Below are 26,008 nucleotides of genomic sequence, written 5' to 3'. Positions count from 1 at the left end.
TCAATTGATACATACTGGTTCTCCTTTCTTCTAGCAAGGGGAGGCAGTAGCACTGTTCTTGATCCATGGATTGCTAGTACAGGTACTAGTTTTCTGTAAGAAGGCCCAAATTCCTTCTTGTCCGCTATTTTCTCCCTGACCAGATCCCCAATCTTTGGAATCCAGACAGGTCTTGCCGGGGCAGGTGGCTTTTCTTCAGTGGTCGTTGGCTTTTTGCTGGTGTTCCTTAGACTTCTTGTTTAATTTAAGTCCTGTAAAACAGCCAAACGATCTTTGATATCAAAGGGTTTTTGTTCCACCACTGAAGTGTGACGCTTGAGGTCTTCAACCAACATTCTAGTACCAAAAAAGATTTCATATGGAGTGATTCCACCCAGAGAATTTCTTGGCAGGTTATTAAGACTATGTTGGACATTTATTAGATGTTTGACCCGCCCATCACCTGAACCTAAAATCCTAGCTGTTATAGATTGCTTTATGTCACGTTTTTTCTCTCCACAACTGAATTTACCTCAGGATGGAATGGACTCGAAAACCGCAATGCAACGCCCAAGCTGGCCATGGCCTCCTTGTAAGCCCTAGAGCTAAACGCAGGACCCTGGCCAGAATGTAGCGTGCCGATTGCGTATGTGCCTATTAAGACTCGCAAATCTTTTATAACAGTTTGGGCGTCAGCCGAGCGCTGAGGCCACATCAAAATAAATCTTGAGCAGGAATCCACTGAGAACATGATGTATTTATAGTTACTATCCCTCTGTAAGGGACCACCGTGGTCCAGGTAAACACATGCTAATGGTTTATCTGAAATTAGATGGGGCGTTTGTGCCAGGCGTTTCACTGTTGAAACTTTCATTTTCTGGCTGATTTCACATTCCAAAACAAAATTTCTGGTTTGTTTCCTCATGCGCGGCCACAAGTATCGTTGTTTTAATAATGAAACTGTGGCAGAAACACCTGCGTGTGAAGAGGCAAGACCTTCGTGTGCTGGTAGGATTAGTCCTAACCTGTGTTCCATGTTTGGGATTACTCTATCCCCCACTCCAGGGATTCGAGCAAAAGGAAGATTATTTGCATCAGTTATATATACGAGTACTTGAGTGGAAAGCCTTTTGGTAGTGTTTTACCACTGTTTTTTTATTGAAGCAGTGACTGCTTGCATTATTTCGCTGTCTATTTTAGTTTTTGAATGAGTAATTGCAGCTACGGAAGCCGTCTGCACAGCTGCCTTCGCGGCTTCATCAGCCAATGAATTCCCTTCAACATGAACGCCATCACGCTGATGACTCAGTGTATGATCACGTGAGTCTTTTGTAGTTCTTTCTTCAAAAGAACTACCTGTTCCTAAAGTATCTTATGCTTGATTGTGCCACCTTTTGCGTCTTTAAAACCATTTTGAACCCAGTTCTGCAGATATTCATTGTAAGACTGGACACAGTAATACAAATCGCACACTACGAGTGTGGGGAATTCGCGATCGGTATTTTAAGCGCCATCTTGAAAGTTTGGAGTTCAGCTCCATGAGCTGTACAGTCTCCTAGAGATTGAGTTTTTGTGACCATAGGGCCGAATTTACCATTGCGCCAGTGACCTTTAACAATAGCGCACGCTGCACTATAAGCTTGTTTACCCTCAATTGCGGGCTGTGCTGATCCGTCTGTATATATTATACATCCGTTAAGTTCTAGAGGTAGAATTTCAGTACGCAGAGGACATTCTTGTTCGTATTGGAGAAATTCTTGTGTTTTCAAGTAGGGATCCAAAACGTATTCAACGTCCGTTGCAGCAAGAGAATTAACCCATTGTATCCATCTTGGATGTAGAGCTTTTGCATTTGGAATGCTCCCGCTTCCTCAGTTAAAACACTTGGCATAAAACTTAACTCTCAACTCACCCTTCACTCCCAGGTTAGCTCTGTGGTATCTTCTTCCTTTCTTTCACTGCGCACTATTCGTAGGGTGTCCCGTTTCTTCACTTTCTCTGCTCTAAAGCTCATCATCCTGGCCATGGTGGTATCCCGCCTGGACTACGGCAACGCCCTGTATGCCGGCATCCCCGCCTACAGTCTGCGTCGCCTGCAACAGATCCAAAACCAGGCGGCCCGCCTGGTTTTTAAACTCCCCAAATTTCACCACTCTACCCCGCTCCTGAAATCACTTCACTGGCTCCCTGTGCGAGCCAGAATTGAATTCAAGCTTGCTTCCATCACCTTCCGGGCCCAACACGGACTCGCACCTGAATTCATCTCCTCCGAGATTGTTTCCTATGTCCCCACCAGGGAACTTCGTTCGTCCTCCCAGTCCCTCCTCACCATCCCACGCTATCGGAGAAAGAAGTGGGGAGGCTCGAAATTTTGCCACCCTCGCCCCTACCCTCTGGAACTCTCTTCCCCTTGAACTCCGCACCATCACTCTTTACCCACAATTCCGTAAACAACTTAAGACCTATCTATTCACGAAATCTTTCGAATAACAACTCTCCTGTTCCCCTAGCTTTCTAACTAGGATCCGGTCAGTAATAGCGCCAAGAAACCGCAGGTATATGAGCGCTCTATAAGAAATTTTAAATTCAAATTCAAATTCAAATGCTTGCCTTTGTCACTGCCTCTAAGGAAGGTACATGTGTAACAACTTGTATGCGTTCAGCCTGTGCGAGGGCTCTTTCCTTTGCTACAGCAGTCTGAACCGCTTTCAGAATTTTTTCTTTTGAAGTGAATTTCATTTCAGCTTGTTTGAACAAGTGTGATTTGTGAGCTATTGGTACCTTTTCACCTTCATTAAAGGTTAGGTATGTGAATCCGCATCTCCCTGGGATGATTCGGATTACAATGTTGCGTACATTGTCGCGTGTTTGTAAGTGTGTTGTTGCCAACATGTCAGTTTGTCCTGAACGCAAAATTTCTGTGTGTTTTTGAGTCCAACCAGTAGGTTTGAAATCAGATTTGATTAGTACTTAGAGGGGTTTAATCCTTTCTGCGTAATTCAGAATCTAAGTTCTTCCGAAGTTTAGGAATCCTAGAATTGACTACGTTTTTCAGCGTTTTTGGAGGTTGGAGCAGCGCACATTTTTCTACAAAGTTTGCTGCCAGGCTTTTGCCTTCACTTGAAAGTTCGTATCCTAAGAATAGGACGTTGAGGTGGGCAATTCTTGATTGTTTAAAGTTGAATTCATACCCTTCAGAGGCGGATCCAAGTATTATGGTGTTCACCCTGGTCAAGTGCCTGTCCAAATCATCATCTGTAAGATAGATGTCATTGACATAAGATAATGCCTCATCATCGTACGTTTTTAGTAACTCTGTTACTCTGGCTGAAAATAATCCTGGACTATTCTTGAATCCTTGGGGTAGACGGCAAAATTGACGCTGTGTCCCCATTATTGAGAAAGCAGTCAAATAACAATGTCTAATGTCGTTTTGTATTTTCTGTGAACGATGTTATTAATCAGTGCTGCACGGTGTGCATTTTGTACTGCAAAGGTTTTGCAACAAGAGTTTAAATGTCTATAATACAAAACTAGACAATATGTTTCGTCTGGTTTGGAGACAGGAAACAAAGGATTGTTCATGGACGAGGTGCATGTTTCAATCACCCCTTGGTATTCAAGTTGATCTAAGATCTCCCCGACTTGCTTTTTAGCTTCCTGTTTTACTGGATACAGCCTCTGAGCAGTAGGTTGATTTTTTAACTGGATTTTAGGGTGAGGAGAATCCTCTTCCCATCCCACATGATTTTTATATAATGCTGGAGCCTGGGCCACAGCCCATTTTCTGGCATAGGTGTACTTTTTATTAATAGGAATATGATTAGAGAAGGCTGGCATAATTATTTCTTTGCCATGTGGGCACTACCTGACAAATTCAGGTGGCCAGTCTTTTTCAGCCAGAAGGATGTCATAACCCTTAGATAGTTTTTCCAAAAAGAGTGCTTTTATTTTTCTAGTTATGTCCCCCTCTATCCGGAGTGTTACTTCATATAACTTATGGGGTACACTAACTTTGGTGTTGGCAGTTTCAACCTCAATGCATTCAATCAGATCCACTGTCTCCAGATGATCTTTCAGGATCCTGTGAGCTATGGTGACCTCTGCTGCGCTGTCCAGCATTGTCTGGGCCCACTCCCCATTCTTGAGTTGCGTCTTCAAGATCCTCGGCATGTCTGATTTTTAGACTTGCTACCTTCTTGGTGAATTGAGTTTTCTTATTTTTTGGAAGGTGTTGATCGTCTTTGGACCTCAAACGTTCTTCTTTGTGTTCTGATCGTCCTCTTCTTTCGGATTTCTGCGAGGAAGTCTGAAAGGTACGAGAGGAACGTGTATCAGTATCTTGATATCTATCAGGTTTTTTCAAATTATCCCTGTTTCTGAGGTTATACCTTTTTTCAGAGTGCTCCTTTTGAGGAGAGCTACCTCTGGATTGAGAGTGCTTCTCTTTAGGAAGTGGCTGTCTACTATTTTCCCATTTCTTTTTAGGAGTAGTTAGATTATTTTTGATGAAAGCTTTTTCAGGATTTTCTGTTAGTTCGGGCTTTACAGGATTCCCTCCCAAACTATCTCTTCCTAGTTCTTCATAGGATTTTTCAATAATTCTGGCTAGTTCTTTGAATTTTTGGCGGATTACCACGGATGCTGCTTCACCTTTAAGATAGCTAAGACCTGTTTGAAATCTTTCAGTAATTTCATACCAAGATTCAATGCTGGTTGTGGACCGTATTAATTTTGAATCTGTCTCAGAACTCCTGGTATCACCGCCATAGACGGGACACCATGTGTTTTTGTGTAATTTGAAGCAAAGACTGTACCCCAAGTATCACAGTCCTCCACATGGGATGGAATCCCCATTGGTAAACAGATTGTTAGAATCCTGTGTTTCTCATGAGGTGTACTATCGGGAAATACTGTCTCTATTTGAGTAATTTTATGGGCTAACCACAATGGAATATATTCCCTTTTTGCAGGTAATTTACCAATGACTGATTGTATAGTCTGTGGTGTGATTTTGTTTGTGTTCCCCTGATGAGGGGTGTGCTGTGGAATTCTTATAGCAGGTTGGACTGTTAAAGTCCGAATGACATATTGTACCAATTGTCTAAGTATTTTAATTAATTGTTTTAGCTGAGCTAACAGTTCTACATCTGACATTCTTTCAATGTTAGGATGTGGTGTATAGCTGGCTAGTACTCGCCATGTAGCTCCTGTTCTACCTAGTGGACCGAGCTTGGTAAAGTGATTTTGATGCTTTAGGGCGCCTTTAAACCAGAGCTGATGCTCTTGGTAAGTTAGTGGAATTTCAACGTCCTCGAAAGGAACGTATTCCGCTGGATGTTCCTCCATCTTGTAGAAGTGGAACACATGAGTTGTTGGATTTGCTTGTGGAAAGACAATTCATGAATAGATTACCTCTGTCTGCCGATATTCATGTGACTCTATGACTAATATAACCGTACCACCTCTTGGTGATCGGCCATTTTCTTTAAGCTTTATAGCTATGGCTTTTCTTATGTTTTCCGGGATGATTATAGCATCCGCATCGGTTTCTTGGAAACCTGTATGTTTAAACCTGGTTGGTTTGCATTTACTGCAGCCCTCTCGGTTCTTGTAGGTCTACCGTTCTCGGTATCGCTATCCAACATTTTGTTGAAAGTTTCGCAGAGCAAGTTTCAAGGAGGCAAAGATAAGGTGCACAATATTTTGGAACACTGTATCCTTCAACGTTGAACAAAACCAAAACTAATACATAGGATTTTTTGTCCTACTCAGTTTATGGCGGATATTTTATCCTTTAACCCACTCCAGACGTCTATTGGAGTATTTACAGGATAAAGGGGTCTCTGTGAAAAGCACGACTCAGTTACTCTAGTATCTAGCGTTAAATTAGTGCCTTACCAAACGTTGGGCGCCATGTAGAGTAGTTCCTATATTACCAATAGGCTCTGCGCATTGGAATAATATATCCTATAGTTTAGACGTAGGACTTAATTGTGAGTGCCAGCTAGCTCAAAGGTAGCTAGAAACTTTCTTGAATAAACAAGAAGGGATTCGTTTTTGACAACCGCATAAACATGACAACTTTGTTTCCCCAAGATAAAACTGATCTTCAGAGTCATGGAAACAATAGATAGATATTTCACTTAGTCAATCGTGCATGCTTCGTTTCACTAGAGGTGCAGAGAAGTAGATACGCGGGCGTTTTCAATAAAAGGTTTTATTGAACAGTCTTCTTTCTCAAGCATAAGAAATGAACTGCTACAATAGTAAAACTGGTTGTAAAATATAATGCATACAGTATAAAGAGTAGGATAAACTAATACTGTAAGAGCATTGTATGGTTCCTAAACCATAGATAAATACATACATAAATAACAGAGGCTAAAAGTACTCAACTGGTGCTTCTAAAATACGCCTACCCCGATGTACCTAATCTAAGCTTAGTACAAGGGAAAAAGTAAGTGAGGAGTAGCATAAATATAGTATTCTTTTGGCAAGAATCTGTCCAAGAATTCTCTTAGGGTCTAATCAGCTCCGTACCTTAGTCTAGAATGGAGAAGGTCAGTCTCGGGACTAGATTTCCCAACAACCCACAAGGGTAGCTTGGAAACACTGGAGCTAGATTTCTCGGCAGGAGAAAAGACAGCGTCTCTCTCAGTGCGGCTTCTGGAGGGTCGGCTTTCTTCGGCACTTGCTGTAGCAGGATGCGTCGGGCAAGTAGATAGTCGAACTGCTCCAAACAACTGTATGTTTGCTAAGGCAAGTGTGGGCATATTTATACCTTGAAGTTGCTGAGTTTGATGTAAAGGTGGACATAATAACGTCATCAAAGTCTTAGTTCTTTGAAAACTCCATGAGTTCTTGGACAAGTCAGTTCTCGAGCAAGGGAAAGTCCCTAGCTGCTGAGGCCGAGTTTTCCAAGAAATCGTTGTAGATTTTCTGAACTAGTGGAAGTAGCCCTGCCGTATTTGGACTGCATGAGCTATGCCTAAATATGGTTATGATTTCTATGCCTATATAAGGATATGGTGATTTATACCTATATAAGGGCATGAATCGGGAAAATTACAATGGGGTCCTAAAAAGATACATAGCACCCATTTTATTGTTTTTTACTTATGTTATTTTTTGGTTGTCCTTAAATGATGTCTTTTTGTCTCTTTTATTGGTTTTGCAGCCCATTGTGACCGCTTCCATATACCTTTCCTCACCCTGTAACATTTTTAATGTTGTCTTGTTTTGACGTTTTACGGGGTGACCCAGACAGCAGACATGCTGTCTGGGTCACCCCGTAAAACGTCAAAAAGTACTTTCTCATTTATTTAAACATAATTAACATGTAGGTTTTTTACAGGAAACGCATTGTAATGACATTCAATCTTTTAAACTTAAGTGTCAATGGGTTAACCAGGTCTTTTTTCTCCAGCTGCTAAACGTAAAGGTGGAGTTGCCATTCTTTTCCACAAATCACCTATTGCTCAAATTTTATCAATGAATGTGATACGAATGGACGATGGGTTTTGGTTGATGCTATTATTTTTATAAAACAAGTCACTTTTTCAATATTTATGGCCCAGTTAAATCTGACCCTGAATTTTGGCACAGTATCAAATTAAAACGTTCTTCTATTCCCAATCCTAACATCATTATTGCAGGTGACCTCAATGATACTTTACTGATAGAAAATCTAAATACAAGTTTAAACCTGATAACTCCCACAAGGCTTTTAAATCTGCCATTTCCTCTTGTCCATTCTTTGATGTATGGAAAACGTGTAACCCTGACATATGAGAATTCACATTTTTCTATCAAACTATGTCTCGTATTGACTATGTCCTAGTTTCTAAATCCTTACTACCTACTATTCAATCATTAGAAATTGGTTTTATTTTTATTTCCAACCATGCGACTGTTTTGTCTTTCATCGATATGTCCTTTATCACTGCTAAACAGGGCCGGTGGAGCTTTAATATTACTTTATTATCAGACCAAACATTTGTTTCAGATGCGACCTCTTTTATTAATAAATTTTTTCAAATCAACCAACCTCAAGATAAATCTATACATAATAACTGGAACGCTTTTAAAGCTTCCTTCAGGGCCTTTACTATAGCCTACTCTGCCAGAAAGAAAAGAGCATTGAATGCTAAATATCTCTCAACACTCCAACATATAAAACTCTTGATCACACCTAATTCACCTCCTAATCTTCCTCAAGTTTACAAGAACTGATTAAAGCTAAATCTGCCTTGAATAAAATTGCTATGGCTGACGCTAGTAATGTCCTTCTTAAAATTAAGTCCAAATATCAAGGGGGTCAAAACAAGGTGGGTAAAATGTTAGTCAATTATTTAAAAATTAAATCAGACAGGAAAACTGTTGGCCTCATTCGTTGTGAGCACAGTAATAAGATGTTGTCCTCAGAATCTAACATTATTAAGGCCTTTCAGTCTTATTATGAACAATTACATACTGAGGATACAGATCCCTCTGAAAAGGCTATTGAATCTTTTTGTCAGGGACTCCCTAATCCTCCCTCCATTCCGGACATACTTACTTCTCTCGAAAAGGATATTTCCATTCTGAAAAATTTTATGCTCTTAAGTCTCTAAAAAAAGCCAAGGCTCCTGGTCCTGATGGCTTCTCCGTTGAGCTTATTTTTTTTCCCTCCATTTTGTCCCTAAATTACTCAAACTTCTTATGTAATTTTTGTCTAACTCTAAGGCCAGTGGTTCTTTTTTAGAAGCCCGCATCGTTATTATCCCAAAGCCTGATAAAGACCCAGCCCTATGTAAAAATTACCAACCCATTTCGATAAATAATTATGACTGTAAAATGTTTGCAAAACTTTTAGAATCTCGTTTGGATGACATCATCCCCCTTCTTATTAAACCTGACCAATCAGGCTTCATTAAGGGCAGGCTTGCATTTGATAATTCCAGAATGTTGTCTAATATTCTTACCATTGGAAACAATTTTCTTCTCCCTTAGCAGCCTTGTCGATTGATTCTGAAAAAGCATTTGATCGTATAAATTGGCACTTTATGTTTTCTACCCTTCGCTGGTTTGGTCACAAGTTTATCTCTTTAATCAAACTATTATATACTGAAACATATGTCTGTGTGTTTGTTAATGGCACTAGACAAGGCTGTCCTCTTTCGCCAATACTTTTCCTATGTCTAGAACCTTTTCTTGAACGGATCAGATGCAATCCTGATATACCTGATATACCTGGATTTAAAGTGAACTCTCATGAAGTCAAACTTTCTGCTTATGAAGATGATGTTTTAATTTATATGTCTGATCCTTCCACTTTTCTAGATCCTCTTTTACAAGAGATTATTTTGTTTTCCAGTGTCTCTGCTTACAAGTAAAAATTTTCTAAAAACGAGATCCTACCATTAAATTCCTCTTGCTTGCATTATATGTTTCACAAGACTAACTTTACATGGTGTCCCCAAAAAATTAAATATCTAGGAATCTGGTTCTCTCCCACTATACCTGATATACTTGTTCATAATTTCACGGTCCTAAAGCTTAAACTCCCAAAATTACTATCTTCCTGGTCTCCCCAATACTTTTCCTGGTGGGGTAGATTAGATACTATTAAAATGATGATTGTCCCTCGTGTTCTTTTTATGATTTCTATGTAAACCTTCAAAAATCCTAATTATTATTTTTCTCAAATAAATAAATTCCATCTGTACTAAGTTTCTTTGGAATAACAGCGTGCTCGCATTGCCTTATCAAAGCTTACTAGACCAAAAACTGAAGGTGGTGTTTGATTTCGTAACTTCAAATTATATCATACTGCATTTTTAATTAGCCAATGTTATGCTATATGTTCAAGTTACTTACCTTTGGTAACGGTGTATCTGGTAGAGACAATTCTAGCCGCAGATTCCTTAACGTAGAATTATTCCCAGGCGTGAGACTGGATCCGGAAATTTTGTGGGGGTTGGGGGGCGGCACCACCCGACTCCACCCGACTCAGCCTGACGCTGTCCGCGGACATGACGTCAGCGAGGTCACATAAGTCCCAACCCGGCGTGCTGATGTCAGTTTTCTTCGAAGAATTTTTCCACGCCACAACGCAGTGCCATCACAAACAAAAATGTGAGAGTATGGGAACAGTGTGCGAAAAAAATCAGTGAAACAGAAAAGGAAGAAGCAAATGGTGAAGAACAGCACCATTAGGGTCAGTGCTAGCCATTGTGTTACGGAAAGCCATGAAAGGGAAAGAGCAGAGCACCGCTTCTGAGAAGCAACCCTGTAAGGCGAAGGCGATATCCACCCTGGAAGCAGAAAAATACATGTGAAAAATGTCCCAACAGACGACAGAAAGTCTGCAACCAAAATCTATAACAGTGAAGGGCAACAAATCCGGAACAGATGATTAACGATAAATGATACCAAGACAACACCATCAAGGAGTGTCGTATCCCCTTTAAAGAGCTACGGGTTGAAGCACAGCCAAGAGACCCCAACCCAGAGGACAGCAGAGGAGTCAGACACCCCAAGCAATGAAAAAGGGAGAAGATTATGACCCCACACTGGAATAACCAGGGTGTAGGGATGCAGAAGTACACATGAACCTACCGTCCAAGTACCAGAAAGGAAGGGTGGAACAAATAAACAGAACGAAGCATCCCTCAAGGGAGGAAGTAAAAGACGACACTCGCAGAACACAAAGCCACCTGGAGGGAAGCGTGTGCAGAAAACCAAACTGAAGGTCCTCGCAGAACGGGGAGGAAGGGCAGGCCGTGAAGGAATCTGCGGCTAGAATCATCTCTACCAGATACACCGTTACCGAAGGTAAGTAACTTGAACATCTGATAGAGACTACTAGCCGCAGATTCCTTAATGTAGAATAGATACTCTAGCCATACCCAGAGGGGAGGAGGGTCTGCAAGAGAACCTCGGCAGCTTGGAAGAACACAGGGCCCCAATAGGGAATGTGTCATGGGGACATTAAGGACGGCTCAGCCCCCACCAAGCATAAGTAAATAAGAACAAGGAAAAGTGAAGGCTAGGATACCACAAGCCTACCCGAGGGGCAAAGGGCGTCTGCCAGAGAACCCGGAGGGAAAGACGGCACCAAAAGAGTACAAAAGGAAGAAAAGAACCACCCGCAAAATCCAAGGAGAAGAGGTGGAAACGGAGGCAGAGCCCGCCTCAAGAGAACACACGCAGCAAAGGGAATTGCTGAACGGGCATCAGCCCAGAGGCAGTGGACAAGGCAGGAATGGCCCCACAGCCGAGAAGCGCATACGTGAAGGAAGACAGTCGCGCAAAGCTCCAGCAGAGAAAAGGACAGGAGCACACGGGTACACGCCGAGGCCCACGGAGGTGGACCATAACGACCATGCGTGTGCAGCAGGCAGCTGGTACATACTATGAAGTAGTGTACCCAGAACAAGCCGAGCGCAAGACTAAGACAGAGGCAAGGGAACCCCAGAACAAGCCCCAGAGAAGGACCATCCCAGTTGCACAACCCGGCCCACGAAGAGAAGTGGGACCGGCCAAAAGAAAAAGAGGAGAAGCAAGAAATATGTAGCAGAGACCTAAAGCCGTCAACCAGAACCCAGGAGAACACCAGGAATATCCTAGCCCCCCTGGAACAAAAGGTAGAAGACCAGGCCGAAACGTCGGATAAGAAGGTGGAAACACCAAGACACGACGCCGTAGACGGAATGACAAAAGTCGGTTTGGCGATCCAGAGGCTGAAGAGGGAAGGCAAAACGCACAGAAGCAGATATCTCGCAGGAACAAAGGGCAAAACGTATGACAGGCAAGCCCTGTAGAAGAAGGATAGAAACACCATCGAATACTGAGCAAGACAGAACCTGGAGCAGAGCAAGCTGCGCTAAGGCGGAAGAGAAAAGACCGCACCAAGCGGTATACAGTGACACCAGCAAATGCGAGGAACCCGAGAAGGTATCCTCACCCGCCCAGCTTATGACAGAGCTATACGATAGCCAACAAGTACCTCACCGAGGGTATGACATGTCCCAAAACAAAACAGGGAACACCTCTTACGGTAATCCGCAGCAGAGTTCAAGAACATAAAAGACTTGTGGGTATCACCACAGGCGGCTTACCAATCAGCCCCCCAAAAAAATACACTGATGGTCCAACCTGAGGACCTATACGGCTTCACTAACAGCCAAAAAACACACATCACAAAAGCTGAAGGGCTGTACCAGCAGCCAAAAGTACAGAGGGGCCAACTTAAGGACCCAGAAGGCATTCCCAGCCACACACAGCACACAGAGGGACCAACCGAAACACTAGGCTCAAAGAGAAAGGTGGGATAAACGCCTCCCATAAGACACCTGAGGACCGACAAGCCGATGCTTACGGAGGGGGAGGAGATCGGAGCCCCGCAAGGAGTCGCTGAATAGCGGAGTCTGCGTGTGTGTTAAATAAAAGAATCCCATTCAAAGGGCAGGTCAACAAGACGCTCCTGAATATTCTCGGGAAAGACGCTATCCCGCAACCAAGCATGGTGGCGCGCAGGGATGCTATGGCAAACATTTTTCTGGATCCAGTCTCACGCCTGGGGATAATTTTATGTTAAGGAATCTGCTGCTAGTAGTCTCTATCAGATCTAAAGATTACCACGATTTTGTTTTTGAGCTTTCTTTACTACATGAATTCTCTTTTCGAAATGTTGTTTTTATGTCCAATTGTACATTTATATCTAAAAACCCTATTGTAACATACACCCACTATTTAAAACACACACTTTTTAACTAAGGATCGGATCCTCGTCAATCCTTCCTCGCGTCATCTCTTTGGTACAATAAATGTATTACATTTCACCACAAATCATTTTATTCAAAAATTGGAAGGAAAAGGGTATTTTTATGTGTATCATTTGATTTCCCAGAATTCTGCTTTTTCCTTTCCACAATTACAGGAGAAGTATGACCTTCCTGATTCTTGCCTCCAACAATATAATCAATTAATTCCTGCGCTTCAGTCTTATTTATTAAACAACAACTTTACACCTGATGTTACACCATTTATTCCTGTGACACAATTGTACAATGTTCCTAATGACTCCATCCCTAAAGCTTCCTTTATATATAAATGTCTTTCTTCCTCTGCCACTATGAGAAATAAATCCTCTATTGAACTTTTATGGGAGAAAGATTTATCCCAATCATTATCCATCCAGCAATGGGACCTATTGTGGAGTAAACTATTTAAAATTTCTAAAGCTGCCGATGTCACACAATCTTCATTTTGTATATATAATAGAGTTGCAATTACTCCTTTTTTTCTTCACAAAATTGACCCATCTATTTCTCCCTTCTGCTGATCATGTTTTTCTATGATGGTACTTTGACACACTTACTTCATTATTGTCCTAATGTTATTGAATTTTGGAGAACCATTTGGGCAAAATGTTTATTGATTTTCTCATGAATATTCCACTTTCTATCCAAAATGTTTTCTTCAGTACTTCATCTGCTGATTTTGAAAATTTCCCTTTAAAACATGTCTTACATGACCTGTTTATTGCTCTTGCTTTTAAAGTTATTTTATCGTGTTGGAAAGACAACTCTAGGTTATCTATTATAGTTTGGTGGAAAATAATTTTTTGATGAACATATCAACTGTTTCATCTTCTTCTCTATCTCCAAAAATTCAATCTGCTTTGGCTTCCTTTTACCACTTTCTTATCTTCACACTCCTCTCCTCCCTAATAACTCATTCTATTTTCTTTCCCTTCTCCCTTTTGATTTTCTCTTTTTCCTTTTCTCCTTTTATCTCTTTTGTAAAAAAAACTTATTTTAAGGTATAAATAACCTTTCCCGTTTACTTTGTTCATCATTATACTTATATTCGATATTTCTATATTTGTTTCTATAGAATCATGTATTCATATGAACTTATTAACATTATACTGTTAAATAGGTATATTTAGCTATTTTCAGTATTGTTTAATATCCTTTATCTTTAATAAAAAGTACTTAACTAAGAAAAAAAAAAAGGTTGAGGAACAGCCTTAAAAGTCGGACAGATTGTGCTGTAGTCCGCTGAGTTGATCAGAGGAATGGCTTTCACCTTTGTTGAGATATTGTCCCAGTAGGAGGTTGTGAAAGCTAGGAAAATCTGGAAGGGGGGAAATATTGCATCAGGAGTGTTCTTTCTAAGGTTTTAACCGGTGTACAGACAAAATATTGACTCCAAAATATCGACTGGACATAATATCGAGTTTTAAATATAGACTGGACAAAATATCGACTGGACATAATATCGACTACAAAAATATCGTTTTTCAGGTAAGTGAAGTAATATCGACTGTATAAAATATAGATAGCAAAAATATCGAATTTTTAATAATATATAATATTTTATAGTGTATTTTTATGTAATAATATGTGTGAAAAGTGTGTCTTAATGTTATAAAATATTTTATTAAATGAATTTTGTTTTTATAATATTTGCGTAATGTAATTCTGTAGCGGGTTGTGGGTTTATAGGGGAATAGGGTGGGAAGTAATTTAATAATAATTAATTAATTAATATATGTTTGTTAATATTTGTAATTAATAATTAATTGATAATTAATTAATAATAATTAGTTAATTAATTAATATAATTTTGAACATATTTTGTATTAGTAATTAATTGGTAATTAATTAAATGTAATTAGTTAATTACATTAGAGTAAATTTTTAATATATAATTTTGTGTTATTTTTAAGTAATTAATTGGGAAAAAATAATATTAATTATTAAAATAATTACAGCTAATGTGCTAATATATTTACTTTATTGTTATTGTTAATTAATAATTAATTGGTAATTAAATAATATTGATAAATTTTGGGTAAAGGAGCATTTTTAGGGTTCAGGGTCAGTTTTCAGTTTTAGGGTAAAGGGGTATTTTGGGGGTTCAGGGTCAGTTTTCAGTTTTTGGGTAAAGGGGCATTTTTAGGGTTCAGGGTCAGTTTTCAGTTTTAGGGTAAAGGGGTATTTTTAGGGTTCAGGGTCAGTTTTCAGTTCATGGGTAAAGGGGTATTTTTAGGGTTCAGGGTCAGTTTTCAGTTCGTGGGTAAAGGGCTATTTTTAGGGTTCAGGGTCAGTTTTCAGTTCTTGGGTAAAGGGGTATTTTTAGGGTTCAGGGTCAGTTTTCAGTTTTTGGGTAAAGGGGCATTTTTAGGGTTCAGGGTCAGTTTTCAGTTTTTGGGTAAAGGGGTATTTTTAGGGTTCAGGGTCAGTTTTGGGTTTTTGGGTAAAGGGGTATTTTTAGGGTTCAGGGTCAACAAATAAGATTGTAAAAAATTATTTTTATTATTTTCATTTATTATTTCATTATTATAATTTAATTTAAGAATTTTTAAGTATATTTTAGTAATTTAAATTTAATATTAATTTAATTTAACACTGTTTTTAATAAAGTCGATATTTTTTACATCTATATTATTGTTAACGATATTTTGTACTCGATATTTTTGTACTTACCTGTTTGTAGATACAAACTCGATATTTTGACTGTCGATATTTTGTCCACGATATTTTGGCAAGTCGATATTTTGTCCCTCGATATTATTTCAGTGATCCGTTTTAACCAGAAGGAAAGAGGGTTTTAACCAGAAGGAAAGAGGAAAATGTAGCCTGTCTTAGGGGTTTCATCAGAGCCTAACTCTAAAGTCATTGCAACCCAAAGTCCAAGCAAACCAGCCTCCTTGATAGGTCTACCTGATGACTGGTTTGATGGAGAAAAAAAGAAAAACATTTCAGATCTGCAGGAGTAGTACAATCTAGCCTGTTTAGTGATTTGTTGTTACAAAATGTTTTATGACAAAACTATTCCTACCAAGAAGCTTTCTCTTGTAGAAAGCATCACAGAAAGGTCTTTAAATCTTGATTAACTCGCTCAATTTGTCCATCAGACTATGCAAGATATGCAGATGAAAATCAAACATCCAATCCAACTGCTTTCCAGAATGCTGCCACTAATAGTGAAAACTGAGACCCTCTGTCAGAAATGATAACTGTATGTAATCCATATCCCAATCACAAACAATTACTCAGTTGTTGTTGCTGTGTGATTTCTATTGACCTGAATGAAATGTGACATTTTGTTGAATCTATCAACTACTACCACGACAGTAGTACATCCATTGTCAGCTAATAGTTCTACTGTGAAACCAACTGATATAGTATGCAATACAGTGGCATAGGTAGTTGATATAAATTTTGCATTGGTTTCATTCTCAGATTCTGTTATTATAGAGAATTCACAAGAATTTGTCGTGTAGTTCCCACTAATCTGTATGATCTGTACATTTGTGGACAACATAAACTTTGGGTGAGGGGCTTAGACTAATTCCATGCACCGAGTAGTATATGTTGGCCTAGAGACCAGCGAGCTCACAATGCAATCTTAAGCCGCCTAGCCCAAACAAGGTGTGAATGGTTTCTGGCAACCACTGAACATGACAACCCTCGTCTCCTCCGGGATTATGGTAACAGATCTAGAACCTTTTCACTCAGCCACTTGTGCACTCAATCTCAGATAAATATACAGAGAATACACAGTGGGACATTTTCAATATATTTATCGAACCAACGTTATTCTTATATAGAATACATGTGCTGCGATAATCAGTAGACAGAAGCAGATGAAAGTGTTTACAATCACCAAGAGTAAATAGCAGATACAGTTCCACAATGGTGCTGAGACAGTGTATATATGCAGGTATATAATACAAAGTTGTATTCAGGCCTACTCCTACTATTCAATCCCTACTCTGTGTATGGCTAGAGTGTATGTAGGTGTGATCCAACTCCATTAACTGGCTGGGAAAAATAGTAGGACCCCGCCTTGGTCACAAATTGGGCACCACTCACGGAGATGTCAGGCAGCTGCTTGAGGAAGCCTCAGCATGCTAACCCCCGGAAATGCTTCTTTATTTATAATAAAACGCATCCTTGCGATGTATATGCATTTTAGTATTGTTATGGATATGAAGATAGTCCTGTCGCCCCGTGGATAAAGACAGAACAACATTTGTACATTGTGCGTAAAGGCATTGTACTCAGTGATCAAGGCATCATGATAATGTTGTGCAAAGCCAGATGTATAAGCAAAGCAGTTTCAGAGAAATGAATCCAACATTGTCATGCATGCGAATATGTACAAAAAGAGGATAATGTAAGAAAATGTGCAGCGTTGCTACATGGACCTAACTTGGGCACATAACAAAGTTACATACTGGTGTACATCCTTTCTTAAATTTTCCCACCACAAATGTCTTTTAATCACTTTCTCAGTTTTACTGATACAACATTAACCAGTAAGGGGCTAGTCATGAGTTTCATGAAGGACTTGCAATTCAACAGTATGTCTGCAGACTCTCTCCTTGACCCAAAGTAGAATATCCTTAAAGACTCTTTGTGTATCATCGGATATCCTCTGATTAATTCTGAAGTCAGTTTTTTCTTGAGTTGATCTTTGATGTTTGGATGACTGTCTTTAGTTTTTGATCCAAATATTTTGCCATTTGAAAATATTGGTACAGAAAGTTCAACCTTTATGGAAGAAGTGAGTGCCTAAATTCTTGGCAATGTGTCTGCTTTTCCATCCTGACATCCTGGTCTGAAGGTTATAAAAAAGTATACTCTGCATTGAACAAATACCAACTCAATTGGTGTGCTGTTAATGCTTTAGCAGAATTAGGAAATCTGAGGTTTAGATGTCTATAGACACTGTGAATGGAGATTTTGCCCCATTCTTAATAGATAAGAGTTCCTAATCTGTAATTGTTTAATTTATTTCTGCTTATGTTAGTTTGTTTGAAATGACCAAAGGATGTATATGACCTGTCTCTGGATAACACTGTGAAAGGATTGCTACTACAGTGACATTTGAAGCATCAGTTTCTAGATCAGGGGTCTCCAACCTTTTCTGTGGAGAGAGCTAGTCCTGATCAGTAAAAATTGTTGTGAGCTACTAAAGGCAAAACAACGTGCACATTTTTTTGAGGGACCCCCCACACCCAGCTTCATTGACTTCAAGTCTAATTTCTTTGGAGCTCATACTGTAGTTTGAACAAAATACTTAGGGCTAGATGTATGTTAACTACATTTACCGATTCTAAAATACCAAATTTTTCCAATTAGGCATTTTAGATTCGGTAAATGCTATGTAGGCAATTACTCGGTAAGTATTACCGAATCGGTAAATACCGATTCAGTAATTCCAATTCATTCCTATGGGCCTGTAGGCCCATAGGAATGAATGGGAATTACCGAATCAAATTCCCATTCATTCATATGGGCCTGTAGGAATGAATGGGAATTGCCGAATCGGTATTTACTGATTCGGTAAAAGGGGGAAAAATTCAAGGGTGGCAGGGTGTCACTTTGACACCCTGTTGCACCCCTGAATTGTGCATGGGTGCACATGTGGCACACATACATGCCCTAAGGGCATGTATGTCTGCCACATGGCACGGTTATTAAATGCAAACAATTGCTTTTTTAAGGGTTTTCGTAATTTACCACCAACTTGTAGTTGGTGGTAAATAACGAATCTTTACAGGTGGAAAGCACTCACTTGAGTGCTTCCTACATTTCAGATTCGGTAATTTACCGAATCAGTATTTAAGAATTCGGTAATTTACCGAATTCTTAAATATAGATTCGGTAAATTACCGAATCTGAAATGTAGCCACCTACATCCCAAATGCCTAATACCGGTCGGTAACGGCCGAAATTCGGTAATTTCGGCCGTTACCGACCGGTATTAGGGTTCCTACATCTGGCCCTTAGTTCCCTAGAATATATGCTTATTGGCAAAATTGAATCTAAGGCACGTGAAACGCTTAAAAAAAGTCTGCTTTATTTCAATGATTCTATAGTCCTCATCCCATCTTCGATTAATAAAACATCACAAGTCACGCTCACAATCAAGCGGTACATGCCCTGATAAGGTCTCTGAAGGACACTCTCCAGTTAAGCTACAAACAAAGCAGATAGCTTTGGAGGGGAAAAGAACATACCTGGATGCTGTTATAAATGGGACAAATGCTCCTCCCTGATTAAAGTGGGCAGCTCGGTATGGGATTTTGATCCGTGGCAATGGGAAGATGGAGGCTGGTACTGAAGGTATCTCAGTATTCCCATATTGAGTTTAATGTGCTCTTAAAAACAATACCTTGGAACACAGCAGGAAAAACAGGGTTTTCCATGTACCTCACATGTACAGCCTTGTGCGTACATGGTCTTTGCATCTCACATGCAATGTCATAAGTTTGTTCCCCGTATATTACATGCAGTCATCTGTTTGCTCCCTGCTCCTCACATGCAAAGCATCATGCCAGCTTGTCCTTGTACTTCAAATGCACAGCCTCATGTATGCCTCCCCGCTTTGCACATGTACGCCTCCCCGCTTTGCACATGTACAGCCTCTGTACCTGCACCTCACATTCCCCTCGCATTCACTGTCTTGTACATTTCTTCCCTGCACCTCACATGCAGTGTCATCTTTGCTTGTTTCTTGTACCTCACATGCATATCATCATGTGTGCCAGCCCCTCAAGTGCAGCTTCTTGGTTGACCCCTTCCCTGTGCCCTACATTTGCAGTATCAGTGTGTCCCCTACACCTCACATAGCCTCATGTTTATGTGAAAAAGACTAAGGCTAGGGTATGGGCTAACAATTATTCAGCAATTAATTCAGTGGCCAGGCTGCAGCAACTAATTCATGCCAGGACTTACCTATCGAAAGACTCAAGAGTCGGACTAGAAAAAGGCAAGTGGTGCGGGCACTGATAATGCAGTAGCAGTTCAATACTGCCTGTGCCATGCCACTTGCACGCCAACACGCTTTTCGGATCCTGCTGCTCCGCACCAGCAGTATGTACGTCGTGCAGGATGTAAGCGCAGTGCAAGGCTCCTAAAGGCAGTGGAAGCAGCTCCATTCCAGCAGAGCACACGTAGCGCACAATGAAAAGCGAGGTGCCAGGCTTGTAAAGGCAGGGGGAGCGGATGGGCTACAAAGATTCCGATACGAACAATGTTAACCTCTTCAGCCTGCCCCACCACACCGGAGCTAAGCGTAGGCCTATGAGAGCAGCTGGTTTTGGTGAAGACTGGCTACGGCTCTTAAAAAAAAGTCAAAAAAATGATAAAGACAATAAAGGGCTACAAAATGAAAATGCCATCATTAACTACTCACTGGGCCTCAGCGAGCTACCAGTGGATTGTGATCGGCTGGTTGGAGACCCCTATGGTTTTTGGCGTACTACAGGTGCTGTCATGAAACATTCCTTGCGAGCCTCAAGTACTTTGTTGGCCTCTTCAGACCATTGAATGAAATCCCATATGTAGGAAGCTGGCTTTGTATATACTATACGAAAGTACGGTATAGTGTGCACAGAGTCCAGTGGAACCCCAGAGGTATAGCAGATACTAAAGTAGATAATACCTTGCTCTCTTTTGTGGCAGTGTGGTTGAGCAGTCTGGCTTATCAGAGGGTAGTGTTAAGCATTTGTTGTACAAACTCAGGCAAGAAATTATGTCACACACTGAAGACTGAATCCAGACAAATTGTTTGTATAAAAAGTTGTTATTTTGTTATTTTTATTACTAGAACCAAGATTTACTTAGTAGCAGGAAAGTGACACTTTCAAAACAATCATACTTTTCAAAATACGGCGTGTACTAGTTTTATAAAAAGCATACAAGTTACTTTGCAGTATAGGAAACACTTTGTAAATTATACTTGAATTCTTGAATACTTGTAATTACTTCAGATTACTTTCTGGAATACTTGGAAAGTACTTTTTAAGTTACTTTTACAATGCACGCTTAGAGATGGTACTGCAATACTTTAGGGGAGGCAATGTATTACTTTTGCATGAATTGATTCACTTTGGATATGCAAGGTAAGTAACAGTGACACAGTGCTTTAGCAGAAAAACCATTCAATGCAATCCTATGAAGGAAAAAGCAGTGTTAAGTTTGCAGGTAAGTAAAGGGTTTTGGGATTTGAGGTTTGGAGGGTAGAACCAAGGTTCTCCAGGGTTCAGGTTAGCACTCCAGGTGCACCACCAGAGGCACTAGAGCGGCCGGGTGCAGAGTGAAGGGTGCCAAGGTTAGCCAATGTGACTAGGGAGCAACTCGGTTGGTGGCTGCTCACGGACAGGCCACTCGGTTTTGGGAGACAAGCTCCTAAGGTTAAGGTGAGGACAAAGGGGGTCCCAAGTTAGCACCAAGACTACACCACCAGCGGCACAAAGGTAGGCGGTTGCAGGGTGCTTAGACGTGTCGGGAGGAACCAACAGCTGTGCAGGTAAGTAGGGATGTCCTTCAATGTCAGGATCTGGTAACCAGGATGCAGGGTCGGAGACTGCAGGGGTGCCTCTTGATGTCGGGAATACGCTTACCGGTCCGGTAGAAGTGGAGGGAGGTCCCGATGTTGGGGTAGCAGTAGTGGCTACCGGGGCTTGGAGTATTCGCCCCTCGTCGGATTCGAGCTCAAGGCCGCTGGAGAACCTCCTTTGAAAGGTGGACCTGGACTCGGGCGTGGGCATCAGGTGCAGAGGTCAGCCAGGCAGGTGAGTTTCTCACAGTTAGCAGGGTCCTGGAGCGTCTTTTGTAGGCAGAGTCTCTGTCTGCTGGAGTCTCGGTCTTTTTACAAGATGAGCAGCCCTCCTGGGATTTGTGGAGGTTGCTGGTTTTCCGTTGGAAGCCATTGTGCGGCAGGTTTCATGGAAGGAGCAGGCAGGCTGGTAGGGCTGGGGCCAAAGCAATTGTTGCCGTGTTCCTCGTCTGCAGCGTCGTCTTCTCTGCCAATCGTCTCAGGTCATAAGGAACTACATTCTGGGATCAGGGCTGCCCCCTAAATACAGTACTTAGGGGCATTTTTGGGGTCTCAAGGTAGTAGCTGACTTACTGTGACTACACCATTGGTGTGCTCGCCCCACGTGGGGGAGAGAGCACATCCCCTAACCCGGATTGGGGGAGGTCCCCATCAGCAAGATGCCGGGCACTGAGGAGTGGACCTCACCCCCCTCTCAGCCCCCCCCCCCCCCCTCTAGAGTGGTGAAGTTGGCAGAGGTAAACACAGCTCCTGGGCTTGCTAAAGTTTCCTGCCTGTCTTCCCACTGTAAAAGGGGGTGAGACAGGAGGGGGGCCTGTTCCTGGTAGCAGGAGAGGCTGCAAGGTCTTTGAAGCTCGCCTACCAGAGACGGCTCTTCCTGACCTGGGGAAAGTGTGAACACCTCTGCCCTGGAAAGTATCTTCAACTAGCCTAGAATCATCCTTTAACAGAACCTCACACACAGAGAACTGCTGGAGATTATCCAGCTCCTTAAGATTGCCAGAAAGAAGATAAATATCATGCTACACCAAGGGGTTCATTCATGAAGGAGCCAAATACACTCCTTAACCCTACCACGCAGATACAGAATGTATTTATATCGAATCATTTTGAGCCCTGGTGTACCTAACCAATTACTCTGAAATGAGGGGTAAATTAAGGATTCTATTATCATTCATTATAGATTACAGCATGTCTTCACGCAGAACAGATAATTGGCTGAAAAAGGGACTGCAGGAAACTAGCCATGGTAAAGGAGCAATTTTAATTTCACTCCTTGAGTTACTTACCTTTAGTTACTAATGCTCTTTCTGGTGAATACCACATTGAAGTGCAGATTCCTCATCTTTTAAATTCTTCCAGGTGCCAGACTGGATCTAGAACTTTTACCAGTAGTTGCTCCCACGCAACATTAAGTGGAGTCTTGTGCATGGTGACCCTGTCCCAACTATTTAAGTGACAGCACAGAGCCATACATAGGCATCACCTCTGCGCACAGAATTCAGTTTATAACCAAGCACTCCACGCCTTCCGACATGGAACACCAATGATAGATTGAGACCTGTGACAGTGTGCAAAATCTAATATGGGAACTAACTACCACTAAGAAGAGAAGCCCACACCACAGAATACAGAGGAGAGAGGGCGAGTGGAGAGCCTGCAATGAGATGCAGTATCCACCAGAAAAGGCATTACAGAAGGTAAGTGACTTAATCTTTACATGAATACTCCTAACCACAGATTTCTGAACCTTTGAATAGATACCCAAGTAGTAACACCCATATCCAAAAGTTAAATGTTCAAAGCAATTCAATTACTGTAAAAAATGCAATACCTCTTGGTCCACAAGGTTCATGCATGACAGATGATTAACAACAAGTAAGGGTAGTTACTTACCAGCATAGTGATAATTTGCTAAAGGATGCCTTTTAGATCGACATTTGTTCTTCAACAGCAGCAGTTCCAAGGCAGTCTGTAAGACGTAAAAAAGAATCAAACTTCAACATCTGTGCAGTAGCAAATAGGAGTACTAGAGTCCAAATGAACCAGGCAATGCAAAGTTCCAATACTTTAAGGCTTTTTTGCTATTGTCAGTTGTTGTTGTTGTTAAATTAAAGGTACTTTTAAGATACTCCAGACTAACACTGATTTGGCAGGGCAGAGACTTTACTTTTTGGTTAATCCATTGCTTTATTGAGGCATTTAGTCCTTTTTTTTAAAGGAGCCATTTGCAATTCAAATAAAATGTTTTAACATCCTGTGATTACAGGTTAATAACTCAAGGTCTTTGGGAAATTTGTAGGTTAATTCTCAAAATATTGTCTTATAATATTTAGCTCTGTCATATTATATCATGCATTAACTATCTCTATTTCCAAGGATATATTATTGAAAAAAATTAAAACTGGCTTCTACAAGTGCTGACTAAACATTTCATTTGTTCACTGCATTAGATGTGAAGTGCCCTCAAGACTGGCCAGTCTTGGGGAAACCCCTAGTCACCCCTCGCATGCAACACACATTGAAAAAACCAAACTGGTGGTCCAAATGTAGGCGGAGTATGTCATTGCAACACAGGCCTTGGAAAATATAAATATCTAGAATTGTGAGGTGACAGCAATGCAATAGCATGGGTATCCCTAAGTGACCCATTCCACTTGTACGCCAGTAATAACAGATGGAAATCCTGCTGGCACGATTTTATCCCAGCAATAGCATCCTCCTGTCATAGCTGATTCCCCCATTTTTTTGTAAATATCTTTTTATTGCAGCAAGGTAAGTGATACATTCAGTGCATTCATGCCATTTCCGTTGGCGCTCAATTAATATGCAACTTCCCCACAGCCGTGTCACACAGCCATTCAGCTCACACCCCGGAGGTTGAGCGGCAATATCATGGGGAAAGAGCTGCGCTGGAGAATACTGCGTTGGTCAATAACTACCAGGTGTTTGGGAAATGGCAGTGCTGCTTTTCAGTCCTCACGCTCCCTCCTCTGTGCCCCATGTCCAATTGAACCAAGAGTCACTCTTTACCATTACTGATCAACCAGCCCCCCTATCCCCCCCAACTCTCCCATCCCCGCCTACCCCCCTTCCCCCGCCCAGAACCGCCCCCCCCCCCCCGCCCCCAACCCTCCCGGCTAAACCAGATCCGAAGTAAACCACCAGGAGTTATCAACAACCATCTGTCAGTCATCACAATGGAAATAGGGGAGCAAAAGAGGGGGCCTAAGTCATCCCCACGTCAGGCGGGCGCTCCGCCGGAGCCGGGCTATGCGCTGGGGTGTCCTCCTCGTCCATGTCCAGAAGCGTGAGGTCCAGGACCAGCCCCTCCCATGCCCTGGCCCTCTCCAGAGCCACGTCATTGCCTGCCCTGAGTGCGGCCTGCAGACGAAGCTCTCCCTCACACCGGGCCCATTTATGTAGCTCAGCCTTCCACCGCTCTACCGTGGGGCTCCTGGTCGCCTTCCATTGGGACGTAATGGCCCGCTTCGCCAGGAGGAGCCCCAGGTCCAGAAATTTGCTAGTAACCTTGTTCTTTGATGTGTGTGGGAACCAGTGTAGGATGCAGTGTGCCATGGTGAGTTGTAAGTCCCTCTCTGTTACCTCCCTCAGAACATCCACTACCTCTCTCCAGAAGGAACCCAGCTCAGGGCAGGACCAGAACATGTGTTGGAAATCGGCGAAATCTGCCGGGCAACGTGGGCAGGACGCCGGGTGGGCTGGGAAGTATTTATGTAGTTTGTCAGGGGTCAGGTAGGCCCTGTGTAGGACATAAAAGTGCACCAGCTGGAACCTTGCGTTGCGCGTCCCGTTTCGGGCCCTTTCCAGTATGCCATTCCATGCCTCCTCAGGGATTTCAGTCGCCAGATCAGCCTCCCATTTCGCCTTCAAGGCCAGCAGTGGGGCGATGGACTCCGAGACCATGCGCCGATACAGGCATGTGACAGCCTTGACCGTCCCCGCCATCATCACTACATACTGGCAGCCCAGAGACAGAGGCGGCTCCGTCATGCCCGTCTTCCAATGTTTGCGGATCGCCGCCGTTAGCGCCGCGTGAAGGAGGAAGTCCCCCCCCCCCCCTCCAACTCAAAGCGGTCCTTCAGGAGGTCGAAGGGCAACAGCACCCCGTTTTCGTAAAGGTCACCCATGGACGACAGCCCCTGCAGGTCCCAACCGTCCAGCCCGCACCACGAGCCTCCGTGCGGTAGTGCCCCGCAGAGTTTGAGTGGGATCTCAGGTGCATACGGAACCGTAATACCGCCCCTTCGGCGATATCTGTTCCAGCATTTTCGGGCTGTTGCGAATTCCTGAGTGAGGTGGAAATCTCCCATCGGGAGTCCCAGGACAATCCGGGACAACATTTTTAGAAGTGGTACTAGGCTCTCTCTTAAAAATGGAAAGATGAGAGCACAATGTGCTTGTTAAAATACCCCTCACACACTAAAAAACCGTTAGTGTCATGCTTCATCATAGGGGTCTTCCCGCCCCTATAACGGGACGGGGCGTGCTACGACCAGACGGACTACGCGGGAGCACTTAAGTTGTGACAGAGGCTATGTGTGGGTGCATGGGTATCAGTGAAAGTGTAGGGACCAAACACAAGTGGGTGTGAAAAAAGTAAAAAAGTTTTAAAATTCCCTGGCTTAGTAGAAAAAAACAAATTTATTAGCTTCTC

General features: G+C 42.0%; 1 protein-coding gene across 1 annotated transcript in view; it reads right to left on the bottom strand.

The window, feature by feature from the left end:
* Positions 1 to 26,008, bottom strand: part of TRERF1 (transcriptional regulating factor 1) — a 635,163-nt gene that overhangs the window by 148,929 nt on the left and 460,226 nt on the right. The window contains exon 12 of the mRNA XM_086927823.1: positions 23,227 to 23,302. Within this exon, the coding sequence (XP_086783949.1) occupies positions 23,227 to 23,302 (76 nt within the window). The remainder of the gene's footprint in view (positions 1 to 23,226; positions 23,303 to 26,008) is intronic.

The sequence above is a fragment of the Lissotriton vulgaris genome, chromosome 6 (assembly GCF_964263255.1).
Source record: "Lissotriton vulgaris chromosome 6, aLisVul1.2, whole genome shotgun sequence".
Classification (NCBI taxonomy): Eukaryota; Metazoa; Chordata; class Amphibia; order Caudata; family Salamandridae; genus Lissotriton; species Lissotriton vulgaris.
Note: the sequence above shows the minus strand (reverse complement) of the source record. Positions and strands in the feature narration are given on the sequence as shown.